At 40.7% G+C, this 27,048-nt stretch overlaps 2 protein-coding genes across 14 annotated transcripts in view; both read right to left on the minus strand.

Moving 5' to 3' along the window:
• Positions 1 to 21,357, minus strand: part of ube2d1b (ubiquitin-conjugating enzyme E2D 1b) — a 197,588-nt gene extending 176,231 nt beyond the window's left edge. The window contains exons 1-8 of one of the 13 annotated variants that reach the window (XM_037755287.1): positions 21,133 to 21,356; positions 17,795 to 17,858; positions 16,545 to 16,576; positions 15,417 to 15,494; positions 14,316 to 14,421; positions 13,740 to 13,925; positions 13,555 to 13,648; positions 10,856 to 11,998 (exon numbers count right to left, since the gene is read on the minus strand). In XM_037755287.1, the coding sequence (XP_037611215.1) occupies positions 11,953 to 11,998; positions 13,555 to 13,648; positions 13,740 to 13,925; positions 14,316 to 14,421; positions 15,417 to 15,494; positions 16,545 to 16,576; positions 17,795 to 17,858; positions 21,133 to 21,156 (630 nt within the window). In that variant the 5' untranslated portion in view covers positions 21,157 to 21,356 and the 3' untranslated portion in view covers positions 10,856 to 11,952. Of the gene's footprint in view, positions 1 to 10,855; positions 11,999 to 12,388; positions 12,441 to 13,554; positions 13,649 to 13,721; positions 14,422 to 15,416; positions 15,495 to 16,544; positions 16,577 to 17,794; positions 17,859 to 21,132 lie in introns of those variants that run through there. The other 12 variants (XM_037755291.1, XM_037755293.1, XM_037755296.1 and 9 more) reach the window with 12 other exon arrangements.
• tfam (transcription factor A, mitochondrial) lies at positions 137 to 9,022 on the minus strand. The gene is made up of 7 exons (XM_037755285.1): positions 8,725 to 9,022; positions 7,766 to 7,908; positions 6,251 to 6,321; positions 5,861 to 6,010; positions 3,871 to 3,966; positions 2,628 to 2,684; positions 137 to 2,503 (listed from the first exon to the last, which is right to left on the minus strand). The coding sequence occupies exons 1-7, from the start codon at positions 8,811 to 8,813 to the stop codon at positions 2,228 to 2,230; spliced, it is 882 nt and encodes a 293-aa protein (XP_037611213.1). The 5' UTR covers positions 8,814 to 9,022; the 3' UTR covers positions 137 to 2,227.
• Positions 21,358 to 27,048: the final 5,691 nt, after the last annotated feature.

Below are 27,048 nucleotides of genomic sequence, written 5' to 3' on the forward strand. Positions count from 1 at the left end.
TTCAATTTATTGAATTTCAGCTAAATCATATTGTGACTTTGAGGCTTCCGTAGCGCAGACAACACAGCCTAAACGTATTCTTCTTAACGTTGTTGCTTTCATGTGTAATTTTCAGGCACAATAAAAGGTCATTTTGTAGAAAGATGTATGTCAATTTTTATTCAGTAAACACACAATACAAAAGAATACATGCAGTAGTTAATGCGGTCTGAATATAGTAGCACTAAATACATTCTACAAGCAAAAGAAACTCTGAAACTCTGAAAATATGTCCCTCATAATTAACAAGTGTGTGTCCCAATACAAACATGAAAAGCAGAAAGAATTGATTTTAGGACGATTAGCTGACTGGCTTAATTTCCTGAAGCATAAAGGAAGCTTCATACAGTGAAGTCATCCGAGGGGTGGATGACCCTTTATGCCACCAGAACATTATCATTTGGATGAAAGCGCTGTGGGGTAAAAAGAGGTCATTTTATTATAAACCATGACACTTTTTTTTTCTTTTTTTTTACAGCAGTTAATTAAACAAAAAGCATCTTGTATAAAGCTCGACTGGAACATTGCATAATTTGGAACTTTAAAACAAAACTTGGTGTTTAAAAAAAACTAAGTGTCAGTCAATAATGTTGCTTGTGCCATAAATGACAAAAAGCATTATTTCAGTTTGAGGTTGTGACTGTACAAAGTTATTATGCTAAATCAGCAACAGCGATGAGACAAAAAATTCAGTTCGATTGCGTTCATGGGAGCCGTGGTACCGTCTGATCTTTAGAGGAAACACTTCCATAGGTGACGTGTTCAGGATCACGCTGCTGGGATTCTACTTTTTATTTATTTTTTTGTCAACAAAAACCCCTTGAAAATTCCAGGAACCATCCATCCATGATCTGTAACCACTTATGCTATTCAGGGTCGTGGGGGGGGGGGCCTGCTGGAGCAGGGTACACCCTGGACAGGTCTACAGACTATCACATACAGACAATCATTCACGCTCACATTCACACCTACGGGACATTTAGAGTCAACAATGAACCTGCATGTCTTTGGACTGTGGGAGGAAACCGGAGTAAACCCACGCTATAACACGGAGAGAACATGCTAACTCCACACAGAAGGGCCCCAAGCCGGGTTTGAACCTGCGACCCTCTTGCTGTGCAGCCAATTCCAGGAACCAACAATGTATTAGTTTGTCTCTCAATACTTTGGGAGTTCCCTACTCGGTGGAACCTCATGTGATAGAGCTCCGTTGTTGTCCACAAACTAATACAAACACATCAATGAGCCCCGCTTTGACGTGACTGAGTGATGTCTTCCTTCATTACCATGAACACACACATACTGTAATGTTTTGACTCAATCCCACATACAAATACTCACTAGAGAGCCAAATGTGGATTAATCCGCCGCTGAAAATAGTCCCCTACAAATACTCTATTACCTCCTTTTTGCTAAAAACTACAGTGACCAGATGTGTTAGGAAATTACGGACCTTTTTTTTTTTTTTTTTTAAACTATATATTTGTGAGGTGCTTTTAAAGATGTATGCCTTCAGTAGGAACCGATGGCTTGGGGGAGTGGGGGCGGAGAGTCACAGACAGCGTAGGTAGGTATATAGAGACGAACTAACACATTGTTGGTTTTGGACTTTTCATTGGATTTGTTGACAAGACAAAGAGAATAACACCAGACGTATTCTTTACATTAATACTCTTCATGAAATACCAAAAAATAGAACCATGTGGTTGTTTTTGGGGGCTGCAACACTAACCTTTATATTCCCCCTCAAGTATGTTGTGGTTACACTCAGGGTTGTGAAACCTTTTAAACATTGCAGACAACAGTATCTATGCCTCCTATAATCACTTTAACACTTCACTCACATGTCTAAGCTTCTGAAATCATTACATTTCATCAAGTAACTCACTTTAACTAACCTTCAACAATCCATCAACTCAACTGACCAATCAGAGCCAGGATGTGTATTTGTAGAGTGACAATAAGATCACATTGTGCCTGGTGCAGTTTTCAAGTTTTTTATGGGTTATTGTGAAATGATCTTGATCCGTCTGAATGCTGTCAAAGCTTTTGCCCTGTTGAACCTAAGAGGCATGACGACTGGGAAAAATGAACCAAGCAGAGCCTGGCCCCGGGTCATCACAACTACTGTCTCTAGTTGTCATGAACCCTCTTTCTTCTCCGCTAGACTCTAGTAGATAAACACATCTTATGTCTTCTTAGTAGTCCTGACAGTTTTCACAGAGCTACTTTTTGTCGTCTTCCTGCTCGTTTTTGACTTTCCTTTAGCGGTGACCTTCGTCACCGCTTTAGCCTTTTTTGTTCCTTTCTTGGCCGCCGGAGTTTTAGCAGCGGATCTTTTCTTGGCGGTCCGGGTCTGCTCTCGGATCAGGTCCTCTCGTCCGATCTCCATCATGTGGTCCTCCCACGACTTCATCTCGTTCTTGTAGCGGATTTTGTCGTCCTCGGCCAGCTGCGTGTAGGCCTGGAGAAGTGGAACAAACGGGAGGAGATCTGAATACAACACTGAACTTCTTGTTTCACACGTGTGTAGCAACGTGAAGAAGCCTTTAGAAGAATAAAGGATGTTTAATGATTGTGTGGCCAACCTGTTTCTGATGACTGAACAGATTCTTCCAGTCCTCCAACAGTGACTTCATCTTTGTCTGAAAGAACGACATCGGCAGAAACATCATATCAATGACTGTTGTTCAAAGCCATGGAAATCTCTTTTGCAATACAAGCACATAATCATATGTATCCCAGCTGCATGTCATTCCAGACAGAATTTAAATTGCCTTAAAGGGACTGTTTGTAACTTCTTACACGTATAAATCATTGCAGGTCGGTGTCCCATGCATACTCGTGTGTGGCTACGCTGTTCAGACTCAGACTCCAACACAAACTACACGGAAGCACCAAAACCTCTTGGTTGTATCTAGTGAAGCCCGTCTGTTAAACAGTGTTGGCCGCCGTCGGAGGACGCGGAGGAGACCGTAGCTTTGGTCTCCAGGACCGGAGTCTCTGCTGTACTCTGCTCCTCTGCCTGCTGCCTTCACTCACACACCGCGCTCATTCTCGTGCTTTCGCTCCACCTCTCACGTGCATGTGCGCACACTCCACACTGCAGAAGAGTTAGTTTAGCTCTGAGAATATCTAGTGAATGTACAGTGGACGTTTGTGCAGAAATAACTGCTGCAGCTCCTCCAGACCAACAGAGGTTTCCCGTGTCTTGTGAAGTGACGGGGCTCCACAGAGAGAAACGTTATCGTCTCCGAACCAAAAATCCGGTGTCTCCCCTGTTCCCTCCGGCCGCAAGTGAAATATAGAGTGATATTGTGCTTTTAGCTGACGTGTCTCCTCACTGTGTTGAGTGATGCTTGTTCATGTCTATGTAGAGCGAGCAGAAGCGCGAGCAACAGGACGCTGACTTTCGTTGACTTAACGGCTACAGGTGTCGCTGTTAACAAGCAATTCCTGATTCTTGCAAACAGTCCCTTTAAGTTAATTTCAGTATAAACAGGTGTTGTTCTCCCAGTAGAGAAAGGTCACTTCTGAATTTTCATATGTAAAAAAATTCTGAAAAAGAGCAAATCGGGTGAATACAACAAGTTCTCTGCTAATTACAGCACTGAACGGATTTGTTCATACAAGTCATTTTTGTAGTGTCTTCTTGATACTATGTCTCAGGTTTAAATGTTTTTTGTTCTATGACACCATGTGCAACTCACTTTGGTCTGACCAGTCACTGGCAGACCAGTCAATGCATCAGTATGACTACCAGGGAGTATCTCATAAACCACCTTATGTCTGAACCCTCCATTTAAATGTCGTGGTGCTGTGGGTACTGACCGGTGTGGTGGTTCCTCTGGCCTCCTCGAAGTGCTCCGACATGAAGATGTTGAACGAAGAGCGAGGACGCTTGGGCTTCCCCAGGTTGGTCAACTCCTGGATCACAGACACACACACGCACAGAGGTGTCATATGTATTGTTTAACAAGATGACAACAGCTGATGTAATAGAGTTTAGTACTCAGATGATTTGGGGATATTACAGTTCATGTTCCAATCCCGTAGTAAGAGTTGAACTCAGACCTCTGGTTGTGTGCACCGTCCTGACACACTGCTTGCTACGGTGTGAGGGCTGGTGTGACACAGGACAAAATACTGTCAGCTAGTGTTGTCAAAGATATTGATATATTTAGTAATGATTAGGGATAGGTCATGATTTTTGATTTTTTCGAATAGTCGTTAAATTATAAAAAAAATCGATTTGTTTATGCTACTATCGTCCTGTTTTAAAAATATATATATTTTCCTTTGTTTAAACCACCGCTGGCGCTGGTAGTAACATTACTACCGGTAAAACGTGTGTGGCACGTTCAGTTTGGCTCTTTTCTGTCAGCGCAGGTAGGTGTGTGTGTGTGTGTGTGTGTGTGTGTGTGTGTGTGTGTGTGTGTGTGTGTGTGTGTGTGTGTGTGTGTGTGTGTGTGTGTGTGTGTGTGTGTGTGTGCGTCCCTCCTGGTTTCAGCAGGTATATCAGCTGTTCGAGCAGCGGAACATATCGTCATTCAAAGCCGACAGAAACAAAATAAAACTCACCGCGAAAAATAATCAACTAATTCTCAGTGATTAGCGAATAGTATTTTTGCTTGGAATGCACATCCCTGGTATCCATACTAGAGCTGGGACGATCCACCTATCTCCCGATTCCATACAATCACGATGCTTGGGTGCCGTTTCGATACGTATTGCGATTTTTAAGTATTGCAATTCTACAAGTATTGCGATTCGATATTACGATTTATTGTGATTTTTGTTAACTTTTTTAATACTAGACCATGAGGAAGAAGCTGAATCAGACCCTTCTAGGGACTTTTACTTGGAAAATCTCTAAATACAGTAGAATGTTTGATTTTCAGCATGTAGGTAGTCAGAGATGTCCTGAAGTCAAATATATCAGTCATTGTCAGACATTATTTCATTTCATTTCTTCCAGCAACCCAAAAATTTCCCAACAAATTAGTGGCATTTTCTGTTTAATTTATAAGGGGCATGTAATGTTTTATACTTCAGGTGAATATAATCCATCAATCTTATTTCGATATATGTATTTTGTATATACAGTTCCCTTTGTTAACACCTTATTTTGAAAACCAGACGTAGTCACACGTGTCTACTTCCTGTAACTTCTCCAAGGTGGTCTCTAGCTCTCCTGTCAGCTCCGTTCTCTTTATCCATCCATGATCAGCTCCATCGGGGCCGTTTGAATGCAGAGAACAGAAATGTCAGTATATGGGTGCTCTACAGTTGTAGCGTCGGCCCATTTGACCACGGAGACGAGAGCGACGGCCGGCTCGACCGCGCTGTTACCGCGATACGATAACGTTTCCTGTGTCCGTGACAGAGTAAGCATGCAGCTTTAGCCGTGATGTCTAGCTCTGCTTTTCCTGTCAATGTGTGAAACCCAAAGTGTTTCCATCCTTTACTGGATGTGTAGTGTTTACCACGCTGGATTTAACATGTGAGGGTGCAGGTCGTATCCACGCGGACTCTCTGCTGTTTTCTACTTCCTTATTTCGGCTCGCGGCAGCCGGCTGGTTTGTTTTGATATCTCTGATATCTATCTTTTAATAAAAATATCGAACATAATATCGAATACCAATATTTTTCAAAGTTATTGTATCAAAGTAAGAAATTCCAGTATTATTACAACACTACTCTCAACAAAGTCAGACTTCTAAATAGTTTGAATATCAATTCTAAGATGTGTTTCTAATACACGAAAATCTATCTTGAAGCTCTTAACAAAAGAGCACCTGTCCACTACTATCTCTCTTACCCTCTTTTTGCGGATGGCCTTCCTCTTGGCCAGCCTCTGCCTCTTCTCCAAGGCTTGTTGCTGGACCTGTGCTGGGGTCAGCTGGGCCTGGTAGCGCTGGAGGTCCACCTTAAACTGCTCCTTGGCCCGCAGAGAGGCTTCTTCAAAAGGCTACAAGGGTTGAAATAGACCAACAAAACTTTGGTCACAACAGCAGACTGACAAATATGTCCATATGTGGAGAGACTGTATGACAACAGAAGATAAAGTGTATGTGTATCACAGAGATGATTGGCCACTTGCAACACAACCACTGCCTCACTCTATAATGTATGCACTCAAAGAACTATTAAAAACTTGAATAAAAGACATACAGTTTACACTGTTCAACAAGTAAAGGCTTAAAAATACCCGTTTCTGTTCTGGGCTCATCGTTCTCCACTGCTGGGCGATCTTCCGGACGACATCCACCATTTTGATTTCTTAGGGCGATAATTATATGATCATCAACAACAGAATATAGCATTTGAATCCTTGATTTACGACAGAAAAATCTCAGATTAATCTAGCTCAGCTATGTGCTCTGAAATTACATTTCGATGTGATTTTAATAAGCTTCTTTCACAATGCTTATCGTACTACAGGCTGTGACTGCCATGTCAGTGCAGCAAGTTTTAGTCTTTTTTAGGGGGGTACAAGGGGTCTTTAGGGGGAGATAGCAGGTCAACAGTAGATGTCACATAGAAGTGGTGTACATCATCTGAAAGCTGGGAACCTGAAGATTAATCTGAGATGCAGCTCAGCACTGTGTGTCAAGTTGTTCTAGTCATAAATCAGAAATAAATATGAATTAATTAATTAAAATAAATGGTGATGCTGTATAAGGGTTCAGAACATTATGACAAGTATATGATGATCATCCCCATGCTCTATTATGTCTCATATGTTGTTGCAGCAATTTTTGGGTTGATACCATTTGTTACACAGATTTGGTGCTAAATTTAACAATTTTTTACCACTGGAGAATTGATAAAAATGATCAATAATCCCACCAAAATACCACATTAGGACACCAAGACCTTGAGGAAAACCATAGAAAAAGCCATGCTGTGATTTGGGATCAAAAACATTTTGACATTTGGAGATTTCTGCAAGAATTGCAATTATTCGGCAATTGGATGGCGAGCACTTGTGTTGTGTAAACTGCTCAGAAACCCCCTTATTGTCAATGTAGCTAGGAAAGCCATCCATCCTCTGAATGCTCTAGGTCTCTAGTTTGATCCATCCATCCTCTGAATGCTCTAGGTCTCTAGTCTGATCCATCCATCCTCTGAATGCTCTAGGTCTCTAGTTTGATCCATCCATCCTCTGAATGCTCTAGGTCTCTAGTTTGATCCATCCATCCTCTGAATGCTCTAGGTCTCTAGTTTGTGGCTGTAAAGTTTCATGAGGCTGTGATTATCCTAGAGGTCACCACAGGTCATTTTATACAGCAATTTAAAAAAATGGTCTTGCTACAATGAAATGTCTCCTATGGGGACTAACATCATCACACATGAATACAGTTGGGCTCACTGGATCCACAAGAGTCTCAGCTTTACAGTGATACCCAACTTATGTAATTCAAGACTGTTTAGGGACCCCGGTATGCAGAAATATTCAAACACATAATTTCAAACAACACACATCAATCAACCCATTTTCATTTACATATAAAGGGTTCCCTTTGAAAATGGCCAAGCCAGTTTTTCCTCGCCAAAATTTAGCCCAACTTTGGAGCGTTATTTAACCTCCTTCCTGACAAGCCAACATGACCTGGTTGGTACCGATGGATTCCTAAGGTCTTCTAGTTTCATATGACATCTGTAGCTTTGGGTCTCAGAGTGAAGTTGCCTTCTAAAGAAGTATCAAGTGTTGCAGATTTACCTGGGCTTTGTCTGGTCATGGCTGGCTGCTGTTGCACGACATATCTCATGTATCCGTTCAAGGGTCTCTTTGGAGGCCCGCTGGCCTGAGTGGTCAAGCATTTCACCGGGTTGACGTATGCAGCAGGGAGGATACTGGTACACCTACAACATAAATATGATATAATGCAGAGAACACCCTAGCATCAGAACACACTAGTTTGAACATCTCTAAGGCTGAAACAATTGGGAAACTAATCAATTAGATTATTGGGGGGGGGTGGGGAGGGAATCAGCAACTGTTTTGATAATTAGTTTCAGTCTTTTTTTCAAGCAAAAATGATGGAAAAACATTCTCTGGTTCCAGCTTCCTCAAGAAAATAAATAACTTTGTTGCAGTTCTAAACATCTCTGTTTGTTAACTCATTAATTCAGCTAATCCCACAGACCAAAGCACTTCTTTCAATAAACGTGGATGGAGGTATTAGTTTCATTCACGTTATGTATTGCTTACAGAACCAGATGTATGTTGTGGCCTCAGACTACACTAAAGGCAGACACCATTAAACTGCAACAGGCTTAAAGCTGCTGCACCTGTTGACAAGGGACTCTTCATGTTATCTGACTTTAACTAGCAGTCTTTCCTATTAACACACAAACGCCCTATATTCAATACATCCATGCCTATATTCCTGTTAGATATTAACACTTAGAGTTCCTCACAACCAAAGCCCTTGTTATTAAATTAACACATCAAAAAGTGTGTTATACAGTCAGAACATAACCAAATGTTAGTTGATTTAACACTAACCTCTCCTAATACCAATGGTGCCCTTATACCCGTTAAAGTATCTCATTTTAATGATTAAAACGTGCATAGAACATGGCAAGAGAGCAAGCTAAAGCTAGCTAACACAGTGCAGTGTCTGTAGGCTAGCTAACACAGTGCAGTGTAGCAAGGGTAGGTGTAGGTTTAGCTACCTCGCCAGGGTGCTTGTTGTGCAGGAGAACACACTGAAGGACTTCGCCAACAAGCTAACACTTGCTGTGATTAAGTTGAACGGAGCCATGTTGGCGTCAGTAGCCGTTAAAGGACGTTAAGCAGAGGAATGAGAGAAACGCGGTGAATCCAGCGTGTCTATAACACACATTAGATGTTTCTCATTGGAGTCGAGCAGCTTCCCTCCATTGCTGCAAAGGCGCCTTGAGACTCCCCCGGTGCATTGTGGGAAACTGTCAAATCACCCGGATGGGCGTGATCTAGCAGGACTGAACAGTAAATACTCACTACATCCATGCAGTGGACAGTGCAGCGAGGGAGTAGGGTAGATATAGTATATAGTAGGGTAGATATAGTATATAGTAGGGTAGATATAGTATATAATAGGGTAGATATGGTATATAGTAGGGTATATAACAAGCAGTAGACGTTCTTTGAGCGGACTGCAAGAGAGGGGCGTAACGTGAAGCAGGAGGCGTAACCAAAGAAGGTATATTGCTAAGAGGTGAAAGTCAGTTGTTTGTTCCATTGCAACATCACATCGCTTCCGCCATTTCGGACTGAAGGCGACTACGGGGGGGGGGGCTATTAAAACCATAGAGTAAAACATCCGCTTAAAAAGTGCCGTATAAAAGTAAAAAGTAAATTATTTCTATTCTATTGTCATTTTCTACCAAAAAGGCATATGTCAAACAATAAAATAGTTTAAATATAATAAGCGTTGTCAGTCCAAAACGGCGTCAGCGGCTGTTGTCTAAAAAACACCCGAGTTTCGTCTCTTTGCCAAAAAACTTGAAGTTACACTTGAAGCTAAAGCTGCGGCTGACTAATACGCTACCTTGCTAATACCACCATGCTATCGTGCCACACTGGTTACAGAAGATGAGCCGTAGCCTATTAAAGTTGTCACTCATCTGGCGATAGTATTGTGCTTTTCTGCGCTGTAACAAGAGTGTGTAGATGAAACATTAAGTTAGTAAATTCCTTCTAATTCAGCGGCTAGTTAGCTAGCTAGCTAATGCCGCCTTGCTTCTCCTTTGAGTTTTAATGGCGGTTGGTGAACCATGTTAGAGGTGCACATCTACTGGACTGGATTGTGGAGCAGTAGACTGGCAGGGAAAAAACAAAATGCTCTAGTCTAGTAACGGTTTCTCTTTAGTAATTAATTAGAAGATTGCATACTTTCCATGATGTCTTTCCGAACAGACTCCACTATGTTATATTGTGTTGTCCAATTTGCATGAATTAGTCCAGATATTAATTCCCTTCTTCCATCATCATACCTGTTGCAATCTATCAGTAGCCTACATGTCTGACAGTTTCCATTTCATTACAGTGTGTGCGTAGTCCAATAGGGTCATTGTCTATTGCACATAAATAGAGTAAAACATTATTATAAAAATGATTTGAGGTATAATTACCACCACCACACATAGAGAAAAAAATATTTTAAAAATAAAGATTTGATGTATAATTACACCACTGCACATAAGACTAAAAAAAAATATTATAAAATAATGATTTGATTAATAATTGCCACCACTGCACATAAGACTAAAACAAATGTAAAAAAATAATGATTTGATTAATAATTACCACCACTGCACATAAGACTAAACAAAATATTAAAAAATTACGATTTGATTAATAATTACCACCACTGCACATAGTTAAAACTATTCTAAAAATATGATTTGAGGAATAATGACCACCACTATACAGAGTAAAACAAATGTTAGGAAATATAACGATTTGATGAATTACCAGCACTGCACATAGTGAAAAATATTATGAAAGTATAAATATAATGTGATAAACTAGCATTTGCAAAAATAAAAACATAATTATAAATGCATAATTTTAATACACTACACTATACACAAATATGGGGCCAGGTACTATTCTGGCATAGAGAAACTGAAGGCTTTCTCCAATGTACCATTTATTGCTGGCTACCATAGACTAGGTAGTAATTACAACTGACTTAATCATATTAATGCCAAACAAAATGATCACTAAATTAGACCATGTCAACCGAACAAGATCACAAAATACAAACTGCCTTCCGCATATCAACATTAAGCTCAGTGATTAAAAACCATAAAGTCATGATAAAAACAGTACCATTCTTTAATTAAGTACAAAAGTTGCCACACAGGCCTCAAAGACACAAGTGTGAGACTGTTTACACAGGAACAGAAAATTTGATTTTTTTACCATTTCTATAGCATAGATAGATATACAGAGTGGAGGTCAAACAGAAGAACACATTTAACCCTTAGGTACAGGCTTCATTAGGTTAAAAATCGGATCTTTGTGCCTGTGTAAAGCCAACATCAGTGCTATTCTCAGGGGGGAAAGAGTACATCATTTTAATGACAGATTTACAATGTGATAACTCTAATTTAAATGAAATGTTCCAGAGGATTTTAATACTATACAATTAATAACAATAATAATAGGAAGAAGACAGTAATACATGATTTCACTTGAAATTGCTCCCGTTTTCAGGGAAACTGCAACAGTACATCGTTTCATTTCACTTCGTCTGCTACAAGATGCAAAAGAACTAAAAAAAAAAAAAAAAATCACCCACTACATGACATGTGTCAGAATGAGGGGCTTACATATTTGGCATTTACCCTTCCACATTCCCATGGTTCAGTGTGTTCCTTGTTGGCTGCTGATGGGCGCAGTAGAGACTGTACCTGGGCTTTTCCAGTTATGGAGCATGTTTGTCTAACATGTATGATATTCTGCTGCACTATTACTCAGCTCCTCTGGAAAAAAGGCTTGTCGCTGAATGGCATATGTTGGGATTTATGTCCTACAATCCACTAGTTTTACTTCAAAAATGAAGAGTGCTATTAAGCAATTTGTAATAAACTTGTGTTATAAATAAAAATTTCCTTGATGCAAAAACAACATGCCAAACTGTAAAATGTCACGGTATCCATGAAATGACCATAGGCAATCTTTCTCATCTGCTCAAAGTAAGACCCTCTGCTTCCTTTTGAAAAACAAAGAATGTGTAAGTCATGGTCTCAGATTAATAATAATGTTAATAACAGTTCAGTTTGATGGAAGTTACCCAAGATTACTTAATGATTCCATACTATAATTTACAGTGTGTTGTGACTTTTAAAAAAAAAAAGGAAGGAAAAAAAGAAAAATTCTCAGCATGTTTTTCTTCATCTTTTGTTTTTTCTTTACATGGCATACTTTTGGGTCCAATCTTTTGCTAGTTTGTTGTATCTGAGAGGAGGAAAGAAGAGAGTGAAGTAAGTGACTGATAACCACTGACAACATCAGGGGCCTGTACTACAAAGCAGGATTTATGGTTAGCGAGGTAACTCCAGGGGTTTTCAGTCCTATACGAAGGTGGTTCACTTCTTACCGGGGGTAGATCGCCATGGTAACTGATGCTGAACATCTGACCTGCTCCGGAGCAGGTTATGTTCCAGATAAGAGATCAACTCATATAAAAGCACCTCCTACTGACCAATCAGAGCTCGGTACGCTGATCGTATGATAATATTACACAAAGACGAAGAAGTTACAGTCATAATACAGACTAAAACAACACAGTTTAAACTGACAGATGAAAGAACGACAGCTGGCTGTTGAATTATGTTTTTATATTTATTTTTTTTACTTGCTCTCAATCTGTTTCACACCGCCGGAGACGAGGACGCAGCTGAAAAAGAACGCTGAAATAGTCAGACACGCCACATTGTTGTCAAAGGGCATAATGAATCTATTCATCCATTATACTCTGAAAGCTTTTTATAATATCACTGCCCAATCTATACGACTATATCTGACTTTTGAGTATTTGGTTAAAGGTCCCGTATTATAAAAAAGTGTGATTTTCATGTTTTTTATTATAAAGCAGGCTTAAGTCCTATATAAATACTGTGAAAGTATCCAAACGCGCAATCCACAGGGAAATACCCGTATTGAATGCCCGTATTCAGAAACTCTGCATTTGAAACAAGCTGTCAGGATTTCTGTCCATTTGTGATGTCACAAATATACAATATTTAGACCCTTTACACAGATTTAAATGTAAACATTCTAAATGTGTCCCAGTTTATTCCTGGTTGCAGTGTTTGCAAATGTCATCAGCTGACAGGAAGTGCACATGGACCCAAGCTGTTTTCCGTTGCAATTCCGTCAAAATGCGCTAAAACGGAGCGTTTCAGACAGAGGATAAATACAGGCATATTCAGACCGATAGTATGAGGAAAATAAAGTTTTTTTGAACATTACATTATGTAAACATGTTCTAGTAGAAACACAAAATACAAGTATGAACCTGATTATGAGCATGATATGGGACCTTTAAATTAATAAATCTGTTAATTTACGCATTCACACATCTGCAATTTTTTCTTTTGCCAGCTGTCCTTCCTGCATTTGGCAACTTCAACTGTGTTAATTTTAGACTGGATTATGTGTTTACCTTCTTCGTATTTGTCTAATATTATAGTTTGCTCTTGGCTCTGCTGACAGTAGACTTGTTAATGTCTGTGATTGGTCACATGCTGCAAACACCGCACCGTTCATGTGAACATGTTCGTAACCAGACCGAGAAACCCCTGGGTTGATTTACCGAGGTGATAACCACCGTCGTAGGATCGCTTAGCGGGATCTCGTTTGTTAGGGTTAGTGAAGCCAGATAAGGAGAAGATACCCTGGGTATGTTGAACTGGCTTCGTAGTACAGACCTCTGGTACACATGTCACCTGATGTTGTTATTGACATTAAAGGACCATAAAGGACCACCCTGAGCCTGAGTTTATACTTACTTGTCTTTGTCGTTCTTGTACATGTGTGCTATGTCTGGAACTAAGGGGTCGTCTGGGTTTGGATCACAAAGCAATGAACATATGGACAATAAAACTGGAATGAAGAGGAATTTAAAAAGATCTCATTAGTCAACAATGTAGATAAAGGGTTTTTAAAATGAGCCTACCCCCAGATAGATCCCTACTTGTAGTCACCGGGAGTGATGAGTTTCGTGTCCCTGTGCACCCAGTCAGCATGGACTGGGAAGTGGGAGGGGAGGGGATGCTGTACGAAACTAAAGATTTAAATTCTGGACAGCACTTGCATTCATTAGTTATTCCCACAAGAGAAACAAGAAGAAAAACACTGGGATATTTGTGCACTGAAGAGTCTATGAAAAGTATTACGTTGATCAAGGACGAGAGTAGAGAGAGAGAGAGAGAGAAAGAGAGAGAGAGAGAGAGAGAAAGAGAGAGAGAGAGAGACAGAGAGAAAGATTTGAAAAGTGTGGTACAATAAATCCACATGAATAACTTCCTCAAAAATGAATACACGCTTTAACATTTGGAATCAAATCGTAAACATGCAGGTGAGTATGGATTCCAGTATATTATTGAATTGCCTTTACTGTACACTGCTGGAAAGCCCCGCAACAGTTTCTTCAAGTTGAATGAAATATAAAATACAGAAAACATAAAAAAAACTGACGTAAGATCAAAATAAAGACATAATGGAGTTGCTGTTGCAGTTACAGTTGACACAGTGATAGACTGTAAATTACCTTTAGACACTGTTAGTGCTGGAGACCACTGTGACCGTAGAATGTCCAAACAGATACTCCCGTTGCTGTTTATATTTGGGTGATAAATCTTAGTTGTAAATGCTACCTGTGAAAAAGAAAAAAACAACAACAGTCACACAGGTGTGTATGAGCAGAGAAGATTATTTTCCTTCCAGATACAGATTCCGATACCTAAACTTACGGTATTGGCCGATATCGAGTACCGATTCAATACCAGCGTGATAACGTGCGGAGAATAGTGTGCATATTTAAAACCTGCTAAGAATCAGTATGTAGTATGGAATTGGGACACGGCGACAGTTTTAATAATATCATGTAGATGGATGCAGTGCTATTCTATGTTATTATAGACCGAGTACGTTCGATGAGCATAGCCTGGTTGAACCCCCTACTGTTTAGCAAAACGCTGCCTAGAAACGCAAATGGCAGGAATTCAGAGGCTCAGGAACTATATTTTATGATGTTTCAAACAAAAAAGCGAGATCAGCAAGTTATATATGAACAAATAATATTTTGAATTTGATGACATATAGGGATGCACCGAAACCGATACCAGTATCAGGTATCGGGTCCAATACTGTGCTCGTGTACTCGTATTCGCAAAACGACACCGATAAAACGGCACCGATACCACTTTACAGCAGCGTGACGTTAACCTCTCTTCACCATCTTTCGGGTCCTATCACATGCGCTCCACCTCCCCGACGGTGCTGGCAAGACGGGCCAGTGGTGCACCCGACCCCGCGGGTCCGGGATCCCAACTCAGCCGGCGCGCGGTGCATCCCTAATGACATATGGCATTTTGTTAGCAAGAGGGCCATGGTATAAGCTTGATAATGCCCACCAAGTTTGTATGTTTCATAACGGATTCTGGAAGAAAACCACCTTCTGCTTGTTCTTAGCCTAGGAACAAGCATCCGTTACAATCATGAAATGTACAACTTGTCAGGTATTATACTTTACATAATTGATGAGATAGAAGAGGTTTCCAGGACCAGAGGGTTTCCTGACTGTACAACGACCACAATAAATTACACTGAATGACGGGCCAAAGCTTTGAGTAACCAAACCGGCTCTTACCTTTGGTGGCTTGAATGGGTAGTCGGTGGGGAAGTGGATTGTGAGAAAGAAAACTCCTCCTTGGTAAGGACTGTCACCCTGACATAAAGACATGTCAGACATTGCTGTCAGTCAAATATTTCTCACTGAAAAGCATTCAGCTGGAACCAAATAACAGGAGCTAAGAACAGGGGTTTCAGGAAGCTCAAGCTCTCTTTGAGTTATCTGGATTTTGAAGCCTAACACTGGTGATTTGGGTTTACTGCTGTCACAAAGCCGTTGTTACCAACCAGCTGTATGTGTGTCCACATTGAAAAAGGGAAGTTCGTAATTAATTACAAGCCAATCACACACACAATGCTGACAAATCAAGAGCAGTAACTTAAATGTGATTTACTCTCCATAGGAAATTATGGCTTTGCAGCAGCAGACAGTAATAGACAGCAGAGTAAAATATTTTGACTATCCACTTTATTCTCGGGGGCGTTACTGTAGAAATGATTATGGCCGTAACTTCCGGTGAGGTAGCAAAAGTAGCAGTAAGCTAGTTAGTCCCATAGGCCAACGATAGTGGCTAACCGCCAACGGCGCTTCTTTTGAAAGAAATTTGCCTTCAATTTATCAAATCCTGCTTTATTTTTAACAGATATTTAACGTTAAATATTGCATTTTCTAAAAATGTCTTTGCGGAGCTATGGTACTCGTGCGCTGTTCGCGGCTGTACTAACAACCAGACGAAGCTGAATGTGTGGCTTCAACAACAGTGTGTTGAACTTGAATTTCTCATATCTGTTTGTTTTAACAACTTTTTTTAAATCAGATTTTATGCATGGTGGTTTTTCGAATATATTTGGGTACTACAAGTGCCAAAAAACATGCACATTTAATTTCCTCTTTAAAGTCCTTTATCATACAATCAGTATTTGCTAATAATGCTTAAAAAATATAAAGTAATACGAGGTGAAGCAAAACTATCGAAAGGAAATGCAAAAAATGCTCCAAACAAATCCCCACTGTGGTCTTAAAGGCCTATGTCAAACAATGGTAAACAAGTCCCAATAGCTACTAAGAGACCATTACTAATGTAGCACAAACACAGCAGTCTGTATGAGAGGACTGAAAGCCTTAAAGTGATGGTGTGATACTCACCGGACCCATTATGGTCGCCTGCCAATGAAACACTAAAAACAATTTAAAAGAGAGAAAGAGAGAGACACACAAGAAAATGTGAGCTGTACACGTCACAGACAAATGTTCATCAGCCATCATCCATCATAGACTTGTGTCGATTAGCGATCAGCTCTTCTATCTACGATTGAGGAGATGATCGACGATTCGTTTTTCCTACGCCAATATTAGGGGGATTTTAACTGATTTACTATCAGAACTAACAGTAAATTCTAAAAAATAATCTTTAGAATCTGCGCCCCACTGTGCAATTAGAGTCGGGATGCACCGATTTATCGGGTGAACATCGGGATCGGCCGATATTCGCCTTGCTGACTGCCACCGGCCTATAAAGATGACATGGCAAATAAGATGACCCTCGCCGATGGCAGTGGCAAACGTTTATCTGTTGTGTTGCATCAATTTTGCGCCGTGTTGTGTTGGTTAAATGTCGTGTTGGTTATTTGCGGTCGGTCTTGGACAACAGTAACTAGCTGCTGACTCAGAGAAGAAGCCAAGGGCTAGACACGACTCTGACATAGACGGTGCTGTGCGAACGTGTGGTTTGTTTACGAATAAAAGTGAAAGAAAAAGGTTGTCCGTGTGGGAGTATTACACTGTCTCAGAGCAGGGTCTGAAATGAACTTTTTTCACTTCCTGCCACACAGAAATTTTATCTGCCTCTTTTGAAATCTCTGCGCTAAATGAAGGAATAACATTTTAGATCTGATGTCATTCAATGTTCAATATATTTTACATAAAAAACATTGTATGCATGGTAAATTACAGTGTTCGAATTACACCGTGGCTTCTGGGTGAGCCCTATTATTGGGGGGTGGTAGGGTACTGTACACTGTACTGTACTGTAGGATGTCCAACTGAATGCTTTGAGTATGATTGTCCGATCATAGTTTTGCAACTGCAACTAGGCACAGGAGGACTGTCAAGCTTTGGAGTCTTCCAGCTGAGGTGGAAAACACTTGTTTCAGTTCAGTTCAAAGATTCATAGTCACTGAAGTTTTTTTTTTTCCTGAGTTAAGCAATCGCATCACTGTTCAAATGCACTTCAGTACATACCTCAGTAAATGAAACGCACCAGCGCTCAAAGACATTTTAGTATGTAAAACAGTAAGTGAACAATTCACTGTTAAAACAACGATACAATAAGAGAATGCATCACCGCTCATGAGATGCGTGAGAAATGATGACATGAAATGTGCACGTGTACTCACAGTCATCCCCCACTGGTCCAGCAGAGCACTGTGCTGGAGGGTCTCTCTGCAGGTCATGCAGCTCCTGCTCAATGCAGCAGAAATACGACTGTTAGTTATTCAGCTAAATGGGTCAAATGTAATACTCTTCTTTTTTACTTCAATAACAACTTGAGATCACATTTGAAATGAACTTTGTGGGGACTTTTGTGATATTTCTCCTGTTGACTCCTCTCTCCCATAATATCAACACAGTTTTATTTTTTTTTTTTGTCAAACTATTGGTTCAAGGTCAACTTTCACGTAAATACAATTGCTTTTTTCCCCCACTAACTTCTCTCTTCTTCCAACTGGTGTTAGTGCCACCATTGTGTTAAAGGCGTACTCCGGCGGTCCTTGCCTGGGTAAATGTCGATGTCTTTCCACAACCCCAGTCTTAAGACAGGCTTGCTGTTCATTTCCGAGCTCAAACTAAGATATACCTGGCAACATAAATTGGTTATTTTCTCAGATGTTAGGCACAGAAGATATAACACTTACTATTCATAGTCCTGGTTAGTGCCCCTTTAAGACAACATTAAAAGTAATGCATTTGAGAAGTTTGGCTTATTTTGTGAATAAGAATAAGGTTTTTGTAGAACCGGTTCATCAAAGTAAGGTACCTGAACGGAGTTTGCTGGTGTCATAAAGATTTGAACAATACAAAGCCTTAATCCCTGACCAGGACAATTTTCAGTTTTTTGGATGAATAACTTCATTGTGATTTAGCCAATTATTACACCATCATAAAGCATTTGAAAAGCAAGAAAAAATATGTCAGGGTATTGCAAGATTGTAAATGTAAGTAAAATAGTTAAGATAAAGGTTCATTATTTATTTGATATGTCACTAATTATCAAACATCAGCAGCATCAGCATTGCGCATCAGTTAAAGGATGCACAAGGATTTGTGTGTGTTGGGTAAAAAAATGTATTAGCTACACAAGGATATTGGCCAAATAGCAGACATCCCTTCTTGATTCTGCAGTGGCAAATAACTTGCCCCAAAAGGGCCTGCATTTTCCTGAAGCCCTCCTCCCCTCAGGTTACCTCCTGGTTGGAAAGGAGTAGCATGATGGAGAAGATCGTTCAAGATCTTCCCTAAGGGGAACTATACCCGTGTTAAAGCTTTCATAAAGTGCACACAAGTTAGTTAAAGGTCTCATAGTACAAAAAGTGAGATTTTCACATCTTTTTTTATTATAAAGCAGGTTTAAGTGCTGTATAAATACTGTGAAAGCATCACAACGCTCAATCCATGGAGAAAGACACACAGCCCATATTCAGAAACTGTGCCTTTAAACGAGCCGTCAGGATATCCGTAACTTTGTGATGTCACAACTAATTTCATAGTTTTAAACATTGTAGATGTGTCCCAGTTTATTTCCAGTTGCAGTGTATGTGAATAACATCAGCTGACAGGAAGTAAACAAGGACCCAAGCTGTTACCTAACAACGCAATTCCGTTGAAATGTGCTCAAACAGAGGCTTCGTCCGAAATCGCATACTATGCACTACATACTCGATAGCTGCACTATCGTTCAACATACTTTAGTGTGTCTAAACAGTAGTATGTATCTTTTCGGACACACTAAGTAATAATTTACGTCGTCACTTCCTGAGAGCCTCCTTGCCGGTTGCAGACTTGTAACCATGGTAACCCTTGTCAACCTCATGTGACAAAAAATGACAGTTTGTAGAATCAAAGTCTGAACTAATCTGAGATATGTATTACAAAGTGAAATCTTATACTTACAGTTAAATTGAAGCGTTATTGACGTGACTGAACTGTCTGTCAACGTCCGCTATGAACGTTGTTTACTAATTACTGCCGCATTGCATTGTGGGATATTTATGTTGCCGTAGTGTCCAGCCGTATATAACTCACGTACTATTAGTTTGATACTAATGTTTCAGACATACTAAAACATCTCACATACTGTTTCAACCTAGTACATAGCATGTTAGTATGGAATTTGCGATGCAACCTATGTGAAAGGCATCAGCTGACAGGTAGTAAACATAGACCCAAGCCGTTACCTAGCAACGCAATTCCGTTGAAATGTGCTGAAACAGGGCACTTCAGATAGATACAGGGTAAATACAGGCATACTCAGGCAGAAAGGATGAGAAAAATGTGTTTTTTGAACATTACAGCATGTAAATATGCTCTAGTAGAAACACTAAATACTAGTATGAACCTGAAAATGAGCATGATATGGGACCTTTAAATCACGTGTATGATTCATCACATCATATTATTTCCTACTTTCCGATGCAAATTGTGGCCTTCATGAGGACTTGTGGTTGTTCAGAGCTTCCCTGGTGTCTATCCACTTCTAATATTCCACTAAGGCAGTTCCTCCTGACTGACAGCATTAACTAAATGTATGGTACCATTTGTGATGTCACAAATGTACAATATTTAGACCATTACACGGTTTTAAACGTAAGCATCCTAAATGTGTCCCAGCTTATTTCCTGTTGCAGTGTATGTAAATAACATCAGCTGACAGGAAGTAAACGTGGATCCAAACTGTTGCCTAGCAACGCAATTCCGTTGAAATGCACTAAAACGGAGCGTTTCAGACAGAGGGTAAATACAGGTATAATCAGGCAGACAGTACGGGGAAAATAAAGTTTTTTTTTTAACATTACAGCATGTAAACATGTTTTAGTAGAAACACAAAATACAAGTAGGAACCTGAAAAGGAGCACGATATGGGACCTTTAAAGGCTGATGACTTCTTAAACTACTGCAAGATACAGTCTTTTCTCTACATCATGGAAGGAATAACAGGAAAGGTGAGGTGTGCATGGTAAAGGTATGACAGCCGTAACACGGAGAAACAGACAGGAAATGAATGACACTGTGTGTTGAGCAGTAACTTCCTACTGGTCACTGCAGGACTTGTACTGTATACCACCAAGAGGACAAGAAAGTTACAAGTCCAACAGGGCTGCTGTCCGCTTACTTTGACAAGTTAGAGAACAACACACAATGAAACAGCTTCAACAACACTGACTGACTGACATGGAAGCAGCCAGAGAGAGTAACGTTAGTTACTAGGCTACCGTTAGCTCCATTATTAGCGAGCTAGCAGTGAACAGTGTAGTAGTCATTGGCTGCTGAATCTGTTCTGGCAGGTGTCAACAAACCAGTTATCTCCCCAGAAACGCTCCGTAGCCAGAAGTGTCTTTAATGTTGGTCATTAACGTTGTTAATAATCCTTTTAGTGTAAATTATCATGTGTATGTTAGCCTCTGCTGGGCCAGTTAGCTAGCATTAGCTGGATAACCCAGCTAGCCCATCACATTACCTTCTGTATTCTCTTCAGAGCCATGTTGACTGATCTGATGCAGTTTGCTCCTCAACTCACGTCCAATCGCTCTCTAATTGAGTTTCAGTATTATTGCTGTTGAAGTCAGCTGGCTGTAGTTTATTCCCTGAGTACTTCCACAGCCGGGGATGTGTTTGTGTTTTTATAAAAACCCTCTTTTGTTTCTGCCTTCTCCTGTTTACGGTCGCTCTTCCGAGGTGCATCATGGGAAACGTAGTTCTGAATATTGACATTTGGTGTAAGTGAATACATCCGTGGGAATGACCAGTCTTCTACTTCTTTTTGGTTTCATTTACAGAAGAAGCTCTCAAAACATTTTGAAAAACATATCATACTAACAAAGATCGAGATATTACAACAATCCCAGTCTTTTGGCAGATGAGATATTCATAATTAATTTGCTTATTATCCTAGCAAAATATTATATACATAAAATGATATGGCTTAAAAGAATACCCTCCTTTTTTTTTTTTAAAGATACTGATTTTAAAACATATTTGACTATGATTGAAAACCTAAAAAATTCTAAATTGACTAAAACTATTAAATTGTTTATAGACATTTAAAACGTATTTCAATTGTTTAGCAGACCCCAAATGTTTTTTATTTTGTTTTGTTTTTATTCATCTTCCTTTCCTTACAGTTTATTTGTTGTATAATTCATATTTTATTTGTATATTATTTTTATACTGTAAAATTTTGATATCACAAATACACAATATATAAATCATTACACAGTTTTAAACAGAAACATTCTAAATGTGTCCCAGTTTATTTCCTGTTGCAGTATATGTAAATAACATCAGCTGACAGGAAGTAAACATTGACCCAAACTGTTGCCTTGCAACGCAATTCTGTTGCAATTCCGTTGAAATGCACTAAAACGGAGCGTTTCAGACAGAGGGTGAATACAGGTACATCCAGGCAGACAGTATGAGAAAAATAAAGTTTTTTTTAACATTACATCATGTAAACATTTTCTAGTAGAAACACAAAATACAAGTATGAACCTGAAAATGAGCACGATATGGGACCTTTAAATATATTATCACATATTTCTAGGTCGCATCACCAGCGTGCTATCTAAAAACACACACTGGGGCGCCTTTATGCTGCCGTTGTTTCGTTTAGTGTGAAAAAGCAAAGCCAGTATAACGGCAGATCTTCTTTACGGCAGTATTGCAGCATCTCTGTGTAAAAGGGGCTCTGGAGACACACAGCCAGTAAAGTGATTCCAACTCCCTACTGCTGCTGGCCAGTGGCTAACACTGTGATGCTAACACACGCTTACTGCTATCAGTCACACCGGAGGAGCTGATGGGCCACGGCTCCAATGGTTTGAATTTGGACCACAGTACTTATTTTACAATAGGTCTACATATTGCTCCTTTAAGGAGCAATGAAAGGACTTTGAAATAAATCTGGAGAGAAGATGTGTAGCATCTAAGTGCAATTTTGCTTGTCTTCCAACAGGTGGGGCTGTTTATGAAGATTAGAACTGTTTCCATGATGCCTGAAACTAATAATGAGTCAGTCAAAGTTGACTGTTTTTCTGGAGCTCCTAAAAGAGGAAGTGTATCACTCCAGTGCTACATCCCTGTCTACAGCCAGCATTAAGGGATGATGGTATCCACAAGCCTCAAAATCTGAAACAAGAGTTTTCAGATACTCACAAAAAACTAATAATCCTTTCCAGGATTTGCACAAATATCCGTTCATCCACCCTGCACAGATCAGCTATCAATCACAGATGTGTATATACGACCAAAGAAAGGGAGACAAATTCTACAGAAATCTCCTAGTCATGATGATGGATTCACATGCACACCTCACCTTTCCTGTTATTCCTTACATGATGTAGAGAAAAGATTGTATCTTGCAGTAGTTTAATAAGTCATCAGCCTTTAAAGGTCCCATATTGTGCTCATTTTCAGGTTCATGTATTTTGTGTTTCTATTAGAGCATGTTTACATGCATGTGTGGCGGTACTGAGTTCCCCAGACTTTAGTTGTTCAGTCAGAAGACTGAAAAACAGTTCCCATCCACATAATAATATAAAATAAAATGCCTTCTTAATAATAATAATGAACAAATGCCTCTTCGCTAATGAACAAATGCCTCTATATTAACAAACAATTAAGGAAAATGAAATATTGGTTTGTGTTTTTCCTTTTACCCTCCTTTAAAGTTTTCCCAAATAAAATACACTAAAAGAAATGGGTATAAAGGGTTTCATTGAAAATCAACAAATGAATAGAATACAAAAATACAGCCTGCAGGCGTTAGGCTATCGTAAGGCAAGCCAGCTGTTGCACAAATAGCACCTAATCGTCCCAGTGCAGGTAACCTAATTGGTTGGCACTTAACTTGTTTCCCCAACTAGGAGTCAACACTCTCAACAAACAAAACACAAAGATCACAGAATCCCAAAAGGGCCCAAAACAGACCAGAGTTTCTGGTAAAGCTGATAACACATGTTGCATTGAGTGAAGGAGAGATCAGAATGACACTGGGTGTGCAGTTTCCCTCCTCTTTTAAGCCCTACAGAAAGGGCGTCGTTACACCCTGATTGGCCAAGAGGGGAATGCACCAAGCTGCTCTCAACTATCATTTAAGAGCCAGTCCCCACACCCTGCGCAACAGGTGAACTGAATAACCCTCTAATCACTCAGCAACTCAACCAAAAAAACACCAGGGAAAAGGGAAACAACAGCAAACACCAGAGAATTGGCAGCTGCCACACTCCCTCCCCCATATAATAAACACCGCCTCCAAGGTGTTTTACACACATCCTTTAGACAGTTATTTACCTTTAATACAATGTCACAAAAAACCCATAAATTCATCCTCATCACTAGTGTGACTGTCCAGAAAAATGCGCATGACCGCCTCTCTCTCCTGAGCCTCCACTTCAACAGAGGTTGGGCGACACTCCTTCAAATCACACACATTAACCACCCTTAGATCCTTTCCGGTGTCCTCACGCACAATCCTGTAATTCACAGGGCCTACCTGCTCAACAATGCGGTACGGACCAATCCATCGTGGGGCCAGTTTAGCTGTGTAATTTTTGGAAGCCTTGGAGGACAGGATGGGCTTTCATCCAGACCCTATCCTTCATTTCATATGTGACATGTCGCCTGTTTTTGTTGTAGGTATGAGCCTGTTTCCTTTTTGCCTGTGCCAGATTGGACTCTACCAGAGCTTGGACATTTTTCAGCGCACGTGGGACCTGAGAAGAGGGCTCAAAAGCTCTGGCAAAAGGTCCCTTCAAAGATCCTCTAAGCAGCAACTCACCTGGGGAAAAGCCGGTGGCTTCATTGACTGCGGAGTTCAGGGCAAAACGCAACTCCGGTATGAAACGATCCCAACTCTTATGCTTCTCTCCAACATACGAAGCTATCATGCTTTTTAGTGAGCGGTTAATACGCTCAGTCATGTTAGTCTGTGGATGATAGGCAGTTGTGAGTTTATGGACAACCCCCCAGCTATCACACAACTCTTTGAAAACCTCTGATGTGAACTGAGGTCCCCGATCTGATAAGACATGTTTTGGGACACCCCAACGTGTAAAGATGTCCTTCCGCAGACATTTGCTGATTGTGGAAGCAGTAGCATTACATAAAGGAAACAACTCAACCCAACGACTATAATAATCTACCACAACAAGTAATTGGGTGTTTCCCAGGGAACTACGAGGCAGAGGGCCCATGAGGTCCAAACCAAGCATTTCCCATGGCTCCATTACCTTTGTCTGCTGGAGCAAGCCAGCAGGCTTCCTGGACTCAGGTTTATATTTCTGACAAATAGTACAAGATCTTACATATTCTGCGACATCTGTCCATATTTTCGGACAGTATGCAACTTCACGAATCCTTTGCTGGGTCTTATATCGTCCAAAATGACCACTCAAAGGGTTACCGTGGTATGCATGCAAGACGACTGGACGAAGTGACTGTGGAACATATACCTGGTATAGGTCACCACGGTCAAGATGTTTGGTTTTCCTGTAAACCGTATCCTCCAAAATGACAAAACCGGAGTCTGCTTCACCGCCAGGTTTGTCATCAGTGAGCAGTGCCTGATATATTTTCTGGATGTCTGGATCACTCCTCTGGGCTTTCCAGACATCCTCATCAGTCAGAGGAAAAGGTACAAACTTCTCATCCCGTGTCAGGGAACGAGTGTACAATGCAAGGGAGGCCGGACCAGTGGCCCGCGACAGAGCATCCGGTGCGTTGTTCAACTTACCCTTACGATATTCAATCGTAAAAGAAAATTCCTGCAGACGCAGTGCCCAGCGTATAAGCCTGGAGCTAGCTTTATTGGTGTTAAAGACCCACAACAACGAAGAGTGGTCAGTGACAACAACGAAAGGTTTCCCTTCCAGATAGTGTCTCCATTTCTCCAGACTCCACACCACAGCCAGACATTCCCGTTCTGTCGTGGAGTAATTTTGCTCTGACCTTGTTAGAGAGCGGCTGCCATAAGCGATAACCTCTTCTCTAGAGGAAGTGTTCGATCTCTGAGCCAAAAACTGCCCCTAGACCCGTAGAACTTGCATCGGTGTAGACGACAAATGTGTTACACATATCAGGGTGACCAAGGACAGGAGGAGAGGTCAGATGGTCTTTAAGACATTGAAATGCCTTCTGACACTCCTCTGACCACTTAAACACAACTCCTTTCCTTTTCAACGCATTAAGGGGCTCTGCAATCATTGAAAAGTTAGGGACATAACGGTGATACCATCCAGCCAGACCCAAAAACCTTTGAACTTCCTTGAGGTTTCTAGGCACAGGGTAGTCACAAAGTGCTTCTGTCTTTGCTGGATCTGCTCACACTCCCTCCTTGCTCACTACATGACCCAGGAATTTAAGCTCGGGACAACAGAAGTGGCATTTCTTAATATTGAGTGTAAGGCCAGCCTGCTGGAGGCAATCAAACACTCGCTGGACGTCATGAAAGTGATTCTGGACGTCTTTGGAATAGATTATGATGTCATCCAAGTACACCATACAGCACTCTCCTAGGCAGCTCCTCAGCACTTGAGTCATTAGCCTTTGGAAGGTAGCTGGAGCTCCCTTCAAGCCGAAAGGCATAACCCGAAAATGGAATAATCCAAAACATGTGACGAATGCCGTGAGGTGCTGGCTTTCCGGGTCCATTTCTACCTGCCAATAACCACTGTTGAGATCTAAGGTGGTGAACACAGCTGAACCTGCCAGAGATTCAAGTATCTCAGAAATCATTGGTAGAGGATAGGCATCTCCCTCGCTACGTTCATTAACACGGCAGAGATCAACACAAAATCGGGGTGTTCCACCATCTTTTCTAGGCACCACTACAATCGGGGATGCCCAGGGTGAATGGGAAGGTACAATGATACCCTGTTGAAGCATCTCTTCGATCTGCTCCTTAACCATCTTCCGCTTTTGTAGGGGTAATCGATAGGGGCGCTGGGTAACCACAACATCACTGTTTAATTTGATTTTATGTTTCAGCACAGAGGTACGGCCTAAAGTGGTGGTGCAGACCCGCGGGTTGTTTAGCAAGAGTTGGTACAATTTCTCAGCCTCCCTCCCTGTTAAACCACTGTCTGCAACAGCAGTATGGAGCAGACTGAGTAAGTCATCACCTTTAGGAATACAAGCTAGGTTACACCAGTCATCACTAACAGCAGGCAAGAGCGGTAATGTAGGTGGTAAGGTAGTATACAAAGCAACACTGCTCACACTCAGAACACCCCAACCATCGCTAGGGCACAGGACAGGCTGGAAAGGGAAAACCCTGGTGGTGTCATCACCAGCAAAAGAGTATACCTTGTCCCGGACGTTGACCTGGAGCCCACTCATGCTCATAAAATCTAAACCAAGAACTAATGGATACACCAAC

This window comes from Sebastes umbrosus, chromosome 20, assembly GCF_015220745.1.
Source record: "Sebastes umbrosus isolate fSebUmb1 chromosome 20, fSebUmb1.pri, whole genome shotgun sequence".
In the NCBI taxonomy this organism is placed as follows: domain Eukaryota; kingdom Metazoa; phylum Chordata; class Actinopteri; order Perciformes; family Sebastidae; genus Sebastes; species Sebastes umbrosus.